General features: G+C 37.9%; 1 protein-coding gene across 1 annotated transcript in view; it reads left to right on the forward strand.

Moving 5' to 3' along the window:
* The window catches only part of RSPO2 (R-spondin 2), a 91,499-nt gene that overhangs the window by 27,393 nt on the left and 52,610 nt on the right, over positions 1 to 11,496 (forward strand). The window contains exon 3 of the mRNA XM_008064822.2: positions 11,209 to 11,352. Within this exon, the coding sequence (XP_008063013.2) occupies positions 11,209 to 11,352 (144 nt within the window). The remainder of the gene's footprint in view (positions 1 to 11,208; positions 11,353 to 11,496) is intronic.

The raw sequence follows: 11,496 nt of genomic DNA on the forward strand, positions 1-11,496 counted from the left end.
AGGGGTCCATCAATCTTGTTAATTCTTTCAAAGAACCAGCTTTTTGTTTTGTTGATGTTTTCTATGTCCCATATTTGGGCTCTTATTTTGGTGATTTGAATTCTTCTGCTAAAGTTGGGGTTTTGGTGGTCTTGTCTTTCTAGCTCCTTTAGGCGATTTGTTAGGCTCTCCACTTGTGATCTTTCCAGTTTCTTGATGGGTGCTCGTAGAGATATAAATTCTCCTCTTAGAACTCTTTTCATGGCATCCCAGAGGTTTTGGTAAGATGTTTCCTTATTTTCATGTGTTTCCAGGAATCTTTTAATTTCTGCTTTGATTTGAGTGTTGACCCAGTCATTGTTCAGCATCATGCTGTTTAGTGTCCATGTCTTTTGTGGGCTTTGGGGAAATGTTGGTGTTGATATTTATTTTTATTTCACTGTGGTCTGAGAATGTGCATGGAAGTATTTCAATCTTATGGAATTTGTTTATGTTTGATTTATGGCCAAGGATGTGCTCAATCTTGGAGGACGTTCCATGTGGTGATAAGTAGAACATATATTCTGTGGTTTTGGGGTGGAATAATCTGTAGGTGTCTATTAAGTCCATTTGGTTGAGGGTCAAGTTTGGGTTCTGGATCTCCTTGTTGATTTTTTTGCCTCGATGATCTATCTAGCACTGTTAGTGGGGTATTCAAGTCCCCGGCTATAATAGTATTAGAGTCAGTATCTTTTTTTAGTTTACTTAGTAGTTGCTTTATAAATGCAGGTGCTCCTGTGTTGGGTGTATATATGTTTAGGATGGATATTTCTTGTTGATAGATTGAACATTTTATCATTATGTATTTTCCTTCTGCATCTTTTTAAATTTTTGATAGCTTAAAGGTTGTTTTGTCTGATATTAAGATCACAACTCCTGCCTTCTTTTTTGATCCATTTGCCTGGAAACTCATTTTCCATCCTTTAACTCTGAGTCTGTGTGCATCCTTTGTAGTGAGATGATTCTCCTGGATGCAGCAAATAATTGGGTCATGTTTTTTTTATCAAGTTTGCCATTCTGTGTCTTTTCAGTGGTGCATTCAGTCCATTCACATTCAGGTTGATTATTGAAATGTTATTGTTTATCGCTGTCATGAGGTTCTTGTAAAGTTTTTTCTTTGCTTGTTTTCTTTTGGCTTTGAGATTAATGCATGTGTGTGTTTTCAAGTTTCTTGTTGCATTGCATTCTCTGTTGATTCTGTGCTCTGCTTTCTCTCGGGAAATATGTGGTCATTCTTTTTTTTTCTTTCTTCTGTGCTTAATACCTTTTTAATTGTCTTCTGTAGAGCTGGTCTGGAAGCTACATAATCTCGTAGGGATAGGATGTTTCAGAAGGATTTTGATTCTCCATAACTTATGAAGCTGCGCTTGGTTGAATAGAAAATTCTTGGTTGAAAATGTTTATTTTTGAGGGTTTTGAATAGAGGACTCCAGTCCCTTCTTGCTTGTAGTGTTTCTGCCAATAGATCTGCTGCTATTCTGATTGGTTTTCCCTGGTTGGTAGTGTGACCTTTCTCTTTTGTTGCCTTTAGGATTTTTTGGTGTGTGTGTGCCTACTTTGTGTAGGCAAATTACTATGTGTCTAAGGATTGGTCTTCTCATTTGATATCTTGTGAGAGTTCTCTGTATCTCTTATGCTTGGCTGGTCACATATCTGGTGAGATGGGAAACGTTTTCTTGGTTTACCTCCTGGAATATTTGCTCCAAGTTCTCCATTTCCCTTTCTTCTTCTGGGATACCATTCAGGCATAGGTTCAGCCTCTTGATATAATCACATGTCTCTTCTAGGCTTTGTTCTTTCTTTGTGAGTCTTCTTTGTATGTTTTTTTATAGATCAGGTTAATTCCATGTTCTGTTCTTCATGTTCTGAGAGTCTTTCTTTGGCTAAATTAAGTCTGCTTTTCATGCTTGTCATCTTGTTATTTATTTCCTGGATGAAATTTTTTATTGCTGGAATCTCTGTTACAAGTTCTTTCAGTGTTGCATCTTGTCTTTTTTGCATCTTGTCTTTTTTGAGTCTTATTCACTCTTTCCATCCATTCCTTAATCCCTGCTGTATTCTGGGACCAGTCAGGGACTTACATTGTTTGGGCACCAAGGTCTGATTTTTCAGGAATTTTGCCTTTAGGGCACTTGAAATTGCCTGAGGTCTTCCTTTGATTTTTCCTCATTTGTGACAGATCTCTTGTTTTTCTCTTTAGTTCTGTTATTCAGTGTCAGTGGGAGAGGCTTTCTCTTCTGATGTTTACTTAGTCCTCTGTTCTTCCCTGATCTGGGCTCTGGATTTATTCTATTTTGAAATAGGACAGAGGATGGGAAGTTTTGCTGTCTCTTGTAGTTTTTGAAATTTGAATAAAGTAGGGGATGGGGCACTAGGATTCAGAAACTACTTTCAAATTTAGTGTTCACTTATTGTGCTATGTGTTCCCTGAGACCCCCTTCCCACCACCACTCTATATGATGATGCAGAGCAGAAATCAGTGCAAAAGCAATTGAACACACACACCCACAGACATACACACACCCCCTGAAACAAACTGGAATAATAACAAAGTGAAACAAAATAAACAACACCAACAAAAAAACTAAACACACATGCATATATCTAGCACAAAGTGAATAGAGAAGAACAACAGAAGGACTGGAGGGGAAAAAAAAAAGAAATTCAGATAAAATCCTCACACATATATTGGCACACACCTTATACTATAAAAAATGAAAATAAAAAACTCAAAAGAACAAAAGAGCAAAAACCAACAACAGCAACAACATTGAAAGATGAACATTCAATTATTCACATACATGAACAGAAAATGACAAATAAAAGAAGAAAGAAACAGAAAAAGAAAAAAAATTTGAGGGAATGCAGATCAAACCCTCACATACATATTCATGCACAAAGGAAAAATATTTAAAAGATAAATGAACTAACAAACAGTCAAAAAAATTTTAAAAATTAAAAAAAAATTGAAAAAAAACCCCTGCCCTCGTGTTGCAGGCTCTGTTATTGTTTCTCTAATCAGGTCTCTCCTGCAGAGCCACCTCTTTCACTCTCTCCTCAGTGTCTGATGCAGGGAAGGAGGAGGGGCGGTGGAGGTGGGTGGGACTGCAGTCCTCCCCTCCCACCTTTTTATGGTCAAGGAGATCTCCGCTGGTGGAATGATATGGGATTTTCTCTTCCCCAGGTATATAGTCTTGTCAGGGGTGCCCCACTCAGGCCTAACCTGGAATGGAGTTCTCCTACTGCAACTGACGTCCAGGCTCTGCCTGGGTTTGTTCCTCTCAGTAGTGGCCCAGCTGTGTGGGTCTGACATTCAGAGGATTGCTGGGGAGAAGGGGGTTTGGGACAGACTCGGACTTACCACTAATCTCTTTGGAGTTCTTCTTCCTCCTTTTCTGGTCACATCCTTTGTTTTGTGGCTGGATCAGGGTACGGGTGGGGTGCCTGGAACTCAGCATTCATCAGATCCCTCCAAAGTTTGTGCTCTTAGGATATTCCCTCTGGGCCACAATCAATATTTGAGTAGTTGATCTACCAGTCACAGAGATCAGGTCTGTTGCTCCGTGGTGAGCAAGTTGGAGCACTTTGCTGCTCCTGCCTTCAAGATGGTGGTGGGTTACCTCTCTTATCCTCTTCCATGGGACCTTGCCTCTGGACTCCCTCTGTAGCCCCTACCGCCAGTGTCCTACCAGGCACTGAAGTGGTGAGGCAAGCCAGGAGCCGGCTGTCTCTCTCTTGCTGCAATGGTGAGGGAGAGCCTGGAGCAATTGTTTCTCCCCTCCACTTTTTCACAGGAAACTTCTGTCCATTTAAAAAAAAAACAACAATAGCACTCAACTTCTGTGACCTTGGAAGAGCTAGGGGTGAAGTAGAGAAGCTGCAGCACCAGCTGTTTCACCAGGGAACTGGCTACCTGCTCATGAGCCCCCACTTAGATAGTCTGTCACAGCATTTTCTTCCCAGGGAGGGTTTGTTGAATTAAAAAAGAAAAGAAAAGAAAATGGCGCTCAGCTTCTGTGTCCCTGAAATTTCTAGGGTCTAAGCCCAGCAGCTGTGGCACCAGCTGCTGCACCAGGAGAGCCCTGCCTGCTAGCTCCCTACCCCTCACTCTGTCAGCCACTCAGCCACTCACATGCCCACTTGCTCACCAGCATGTCCACAAAATTTTCCATGTGCTCACTCACACTGGAACTTGCATAGTCCACTTGGCTCGGCCACCATCTTCCTGACCTCTCTCATTCCTCAACTTTTAGTTTAGGGATTTAATTTGCTTGTTTATGTGATTGGCCATGCTGAGATATTCAGTTAAGAGATGGTTCTTGCCGGGCTCGGTGGCTCAGCCTGTAATCCCGCGCCTTTGGGAGGCTGAGGTGAGTGGATTGCCTGAGCCCGCGGGTTCGAGACCCGCCTGGGCAGCGAGACCTCATCTCTACAATAAATCAAAAAATCAACTGGGCCATGGTAGCGCATGCCTGTAATTCCGGCTACTCGGAAGGCTGAGGCGGAAGGATCGCCGGAGCCCAGCAGGTCGAGGCTGCGGTGGCCGGGAGCGGCCACTGCACTCCAGTCTGGGTGACAGTGAGACTCCAACTCAAAAAAAAAAAAAAAAAAAAAAAGAGATGGTTCTTGCCATTTGTATTTAGGTGGGATGATAAAATAAACTTTGTGAGACTTTATCCTGGAACAGATGCTCAAGTTGTCCCAGTGTGGGATCCTGGCTCAACTATTCTGCCCTTTATTTAATTAATGACCTAGTCTATCACTTCTCTCAGATTCTACTGTTTCTATTTTGTGGTCTCCCTTATTCTGGATAAATTGTTTTCACCTGTATGAATTTGATATTTCCTAAACATCTTTAAGTTTCACAATCTTTTACTTTCTACTATATATATTCCAGTAATTCTTCACTGTTTGTATCCTGTTGATGAAACCCTTCAGTGGTACAATAGAATTATTTATATTTTTATTTTCACTGAGATTTTATGAGGGAAGAGACATAAACTACATGAAATGTCAGTCATCATGAGCCATCTATTACATTTTCTTTGTGTTAATTGATGACAAATAAAGTCATTTCGCATGTTAATTTTGTGTCTAGCCACCTTAATTAACTTTAACTCTAGGTCTAATAATTTTTTAGTTAATTTTCTTGTCTGTGTATTCACAAACATTTTTATTATCTATACATTGTCCATTTTGAAGGAATATTTTAATATATGTATCTAAAAATAAGACATTTAAAAAAACAAACAAGCCATTATCACATCTAAAAATTAACAGTAATTTCTTAAAATTAACAAATTTTTATTATGCAAATATTTAAAAATTTAAAGGGAAGTGCCCTGAGAATGCGGTGGGATCAAAGGAAGAGGAGATAATTGAGTGATCTTTGGCTTCTCTCACTTTTACATTTTTTCCTTCACTCAGTGTGTAGATTTTATTGGTTTGTTATAACTTCTTTCCCCACTGCTGTTACCGCCTTAAGTGTGGAGCCTCCCAATGGTTTTCCTGACCTCTACTCTCTTCCTGCTTTCAGGAAGGTTAACGTTCTGAAAATCACTACCTAGCTCACTCTCTATATAATTCTCATTTGAAGTAGTCACATTATTACCTAATTCCCTGCCTTTGGAGCTTTCCCTTCAGTAGACCAATGATCCTGAGGTATAGAAACTTTGATTTCTCATTTGTGCTTTCTCATCCAGATGCCTGGTCCCTAGGGTTTGTACCCACCTCAGTGAGGAAACAAGACTGGTGCTATATTGATTATTTTACTCTCATGCCCAGAGATCTGAAGGGACCCCTCACTGTTAGACCAAGACCCTAACTTTTTTTTCTTTTAAATTTCAGTCTGGGTCTCACTCTGTTGCTCAGGCTGGAGGGCAGTGGCACAATCATGGCTCACTGCAGCCTCAACCTCCTAGGTTCAGGTGATATCCCACCTCGGCCTCCCAAATAGCTGGAACTGTAGGCACACACCACCACATCTGGGTAATTTTTGTAGAGATAAAGTCTTGCTATGTTACCTAGGCTGATCTTGAACCCTTGGGCTTAAGCAATCCTCTTGTCTCAGTTACCCAAAGTGCTAGGATTACAGGTATGTGTGACCATGCCCAGACCCAGACCCCTAACCTTGAACCTAGCTTCATTTGTATCAATTTTAATTTTTATTTAAATACTTAAAACCACTTAAAATACAAATAATTCATAACCCCTATCCACAACCTCTCAGCTAATTTAGTAATGCTAGGTTTCTGTGTCATCACTCAGTGAGTTTAATTGGAAATATGAAACATTGAGTCCTGAAACATCTAGATCTATCCTTTGTTTTCTTTAAGTTGAAATATAATGAAGCTTCTAATGAGCTTTGCATTACTCGACTATATTACCAAAAAAATGTAATTTTAGCTTTTAGGTCATAGTTTTCACCAATCCATACTTTAATGAGATTGCTGCAATGATGCATCTTAGAAATGCATGATTTTGGCAACATAAAGTTTAAAAGTACATATTTTTAGGGAACTGTCTTCACCACCTAACCTATACTTCATCCAAGCCACTCTTCACTGAACTCATCATAAGCCATGTGAATTTTTTCCTTTGTCTTATTCTAGGTGAGGCCACCCTTACCATGACTCTGTTTTTTCCTGTCTCTTCAAAAGTTGCTCATCCGAGGCTCCAACTGGCATGGCACATATCACCTGCCTTCCTTTGATATTTACATTTTCTAGTGTAATTGTTTTCAGGTGTTTAACCATCATCCTCCCAATGTGATTTACAGTTCTTTATAGCAAGTATTGCTTTTTTAATATTAGAAACTCGGTGCATGTGCTATCAATCTCATACTAAGCATGCAAATATTAAAGAACTCAAGTTTTTAAATGGCATTTGTGTTTGTTCTCTTGGCAAGCATTAAAACTCCACTATGTGTCCAGCATCATGTTAGGAAGGGAGAATTCACAGATTGGAAAAAAAAAATCAGTGGCAGAACAGAAATGATCTTATTTTCTCTGCCTCTAATGGTACCCAGCACACACCTCTAATATTCTCTGTTATGTTATGATGCCCCATTAGTGCCACGTGGCCCCCTCTGGCTTAGTGCCTCTAGAATAGGGAGTGGGTATTAAAGGTTTAGTTTTTCAGGTCCTGGCACAGTTCCTAGCACATACAATGTTCTTGGGGGAATGTTTGGAATGAACTGTTGAGCTGGACTACAGTGTAATTTGAAAAATGCCATATTAGAGCCTGTATAGGGGTGCTAAGGGAGGATAGGAGAGAGGGTACCCAGCCTATTTTTCTGTTTCTTGGCTGAAGTAGGCCCTTCTTGCCAAATGACAGCCCTGTCAGACTGCATTTGGACACAGTTTCACTTGGACAGTAATTTTACTTAAACCAATATTGGCAGTCCTCATTTGGCAGGTTACATTTTTGAGGAGGCACTATAATTTAGAAGCATGTAAGTTGGTTAAACCAGAGTCTTTTATTTTGAACAAGAATTTAAATCCCATATTGGTAGAAAAGGCCTATGTTTAGTAAATTTTGATATACCTATTTTTTAGGCAACATACAGTTTTTGCAGTTTTAACTACATATTTTGTGATCCTGCTGGTATTTTAATGGCTTTTAACTCATTTATGTAGAGATTTTATAAAGTATATGGAAGAAATGGTTAACACAGTGGCTATTCTGGGGAGTAAGCCTGATGTGTCATTCTGGTGAGAAAGAAGATTTCTATATTTTCTTCTAAACTTTCTGTATTGCTTTGATTTTTTAAATATATAACTAAAATTTTTTTTATGTAAAAAATGAGTTAATTGAGTTGATGTGAATCCCAATTAAATTTAGGATAACAAGCTTGAGTGACTACAGGCTAGGGGAGAAAGTATTGGACCATGAGTCCCCCAAGGAAGTGTCTTTTCTGAAGCAGAAGAGTTACCTTTTGGAGAAAGGGCTAAACAGATCCAGAGTAGTGGATGGATCTGGAGCTGGTAAGAAGAGGTTTTCAGGTGCAGGAATTCATCAAGAAGACGACTGTCAGGGTGGGTGTTTTGTGCAGTTGCTAGCTTTGAAGAGCTTGGGTTCAATGGTGTTTGTGATTTGATGAGTTCTATCGGTACAGGCTGCTGAATGCATAGGCCATATGTTGGTTTTAGGTCGTGGCAAAGAGTGACTGAGACCAGGAAAGCCAACAGAACTTCTGGTTAACACCAGAAGGTGTTGAAACCAGTCAAAACTTTTTAAGAAATGCTTTATTGCACAAGCAATATTTTATTTAGTTTTTACCTTATGATTTGAGTGAAGGAAAGCACCATTGGACATGTGGAAACAGAAAATACTGGCAAGAGATAGTTAAATGAATGTGTATTTTGAAGGTTATAGCAGGTTCACCATTATTAAATAAGGGGTATAATTTCATGCACCCAAATGTGAAAGAGTTTGGAGTGGTATAATATACCATTATTTATTCTTGCCTGTGAAAATCAAGGGTTTATTTTACAATGTTAATATGGTGATTTTTTTGGATGAACTTAAGCAGATCACAAACATACATTGTAATAACCTTTCTAGTTATACTTTTATAGCATGAACATATTTATACAGGAGTCATATGATTCAGAAATATAATTTTTAGCATATTTTAAAATTCTACCATCCTTTTCCCAAATTAACTTCTGTAAGCTGCTTCATACACATGAACACATACATACATATATAGTTTTATTGTATCTTACTAATATATCTTGCAACTTGCTTTTTTTTTTAACTTGACAATAGATCTTGCAGTTTTTTTCTAGGTCCTTATAATTCACCTTGTGCTTTTGAATGTTACAGTAGTCTACAATTTGAATGTATCATATTTGTATTCGACTTAAATTTAAGAACAAATAATTAAACTCTCTTCTAGAAGAATTTATGTATGAAGTCCTAAGGGTCCTTACAGAGAATGATAGGTATTTCAAAAATTCCATATTCTATGAACTGATTTTATGGAATAAAATGAAGAAGGGAGCTATCAGTAACAATAAAGATCAGCAAAGGACCTTGTAAAATTAATTCCAAATGCTTATTGCTATAGCTTCTTGGCCAAAAAGCTTATTGGTGCCAGCCATATTTTAAAGAGAAGGCAGACCTTGTAGATAACAACTGATTTATGAAGTGCATAGTCTTTTTCTTTAAAAATATAAATGCTTTGGTCTCTTCATCCTTCAGTTTTGTTTTATCCTTTAGAATGCTTGTCATCATTTCCTGAAAAATAACTCCATAGCAAGAAGGGCTGCTTTTTTTTTTCCCCTAAAAAGTATAGCAAGAAAACTAACAATTTGTGGACATAATAGTTGTATATTTTGACCATGATTAAGAGGCTACTGACCAGCTAGAGACCACTGTTTTATTAAAATATAGATTTTGGCATTTAAGACTACAAATGAACCTTTTATGGGGTGATAAATTGTTCTTCTGTGCCCACCATTTTCCTCCCCACCCCAAAGGAGCAATAGTGTACTTTCTCTGTGGACTTTATCCCACAAATAGTTGGGGTTCTGACTGTAAATTTGGTAACCCTTTAGAAGCTGAGTTAACTGCTTCATGGTGGTCATTTAATGTATAAAAACCTGTTTAGACTTAAAAGACAAAGAGTTGTCATTTTTTAACAGGCCTAGAAACTCTTATTATTTATAATGTAGTCTATTTCAATGAAAACAGTTTTTGACCTTTAAATTCTACTTTGGGGCATTATTTTCTCAATTTTCAAAATTTTAATCTTCAGTGTTTTTTGCATTCTGGTTACACTTTTTATTTCATTATCTCATTGCTTATAGGAACTCTATATTTTAAAGATCTTTAGAACCTTTAAAGCACCAAATGAGGCTCGTAAAAAGAATAAATGTGATGTCACGAAGTTGTTGCACTTTGTATGCTGTTAGTTGCTGTCAGTTAAATCTTTTACAAGAAATAATGTATTATAAACTGTTGAAACGTGACCTTTCAATTTGCCAATCCTCCAAGCTTCTTTCCTTTCCTTTCCTTGAAGAGTAGATGAGAGTATTTATTTTCACCTGTGTATGCCAATGATCTCTGGTCCAGATGTTACTGGCCTACCAGGGAATCTGACCTAAAATACAAGCCTGTAAATTATTGATTCTTTTTATACCTTTACATGTGGTTTAGTGGAAAAATACATGTTTCTAATTTTCTATTGCTTCTACCTGTAGGCTACCTGTTATAAACCAATCTGTTTACATATTATTACAAAGTTTTTTTAAAATAGTTTTTGAAGATTAGTGATGTCCCTGTTTTATACAGGAGGAAATGGAGGCTCAGCGGGGCATGTAGTTGTCCAAAGGGACAGCGCTGGTATTCACACCCAGTTCTAAAACATCTGAAAGCACATCTGCTTCACAGATTTCTCCTAGCAGACTTCATTTAGTGAGGTATACAGAAAAGATAATGGATTTAAAAGGTAGATAGTTTTGGTGGCTTTCAGAACCAATTCAGCCACTGCTAGCTATGTGACTTACTTTCCCCTAGTCTCAGGTCCCTCATTTGCAAAAGAGATTTTACTACCCACCTTGTAGGATTATTGTTAAGATTCAATGGAAATGTATGTAAAGCCTTTAACACATTGTAGGTTTTCAACAAAATGACCTGAATTGCTCCACCCCACTCAAGACAAGTCACCCTCTGATCAAAGTAGATGCCAGCATTGACCAGTGCCTTAGATAATAGACCATGTAATTTAAAATATTTTCAAAATCAGGATTCTTAACTCATTTGCTATCCCCAAACACTGATTAAAGTGTTCCTACTGTGTTCCCCATTGTAGGTCCTTTGAAGAACAGAGAAGATTTCAATCCTGGCAGCAATGTAATTTATAGTGGGGGTGTTTTCTTTCTTCTTCTTTTTTAATTTGCTGTTTTAATCCCGTTTGGAGTTGCAAACATTTCTGAAAGGTCTCATGCTGCCTAGGGCCCTGTACTGGCATTCTCTCTTAGCTTATTGATGTGGTGAGCTGTCAGGAGAGGTAGGGATGATTTAGAATTAGATGGCATTAGGAAACAGATGAGTTGAACGATACTTCTCTGAACACAAGAATTTTAGTTGAGTTAACTGTTGAGTTTGTGAAAATTTTATTTGCAAAGCAAGTGAATTTCTTTGACTGAAACTTTCTCTTTTCCTCTTTAAAATTGGTTTTAGGATGCAGAATAGAAAACTGTGATTCCTGCTTTAGCAAAGACTTTTGTACCAAGTGCAAAGTAGGCTTTTATTTGCATAGAGGCCGTTGCTTTGATGAATGTCCAGATGGTTTTGCACCATTAGATGAAACCATGGAATGTGTGGGTGAGTAGTTTTTAATGTAATTCTCAAACTGCAACTTTTAACACTCATTTCTTGAAAATATGCATGCTGGATATATATAACCTAAAAAACAAATTAGTTCTCTTGTTAATTAGAACTAAAATTTAGGTTTTTTTTTTTTTTTTT

The sequence above is a fragment of the Carlito syrichta genome, unplaced genomic scaffold (assembly GCF_000164805.1).
Source record: "Carlito syrichta isolate Samal-C Ts95f unplaced genomic scaffold, Tarsius_syrichta-2.0.1 Scaffold308074, whole genome shotgun sequence".
Taxonomy (NCBI): domain Eukaryota; kingdom Metazoa; phylum Chordata; class Mammalia; order Primates; family Tarsiidae; genus Carlito; species Carlito syrichta.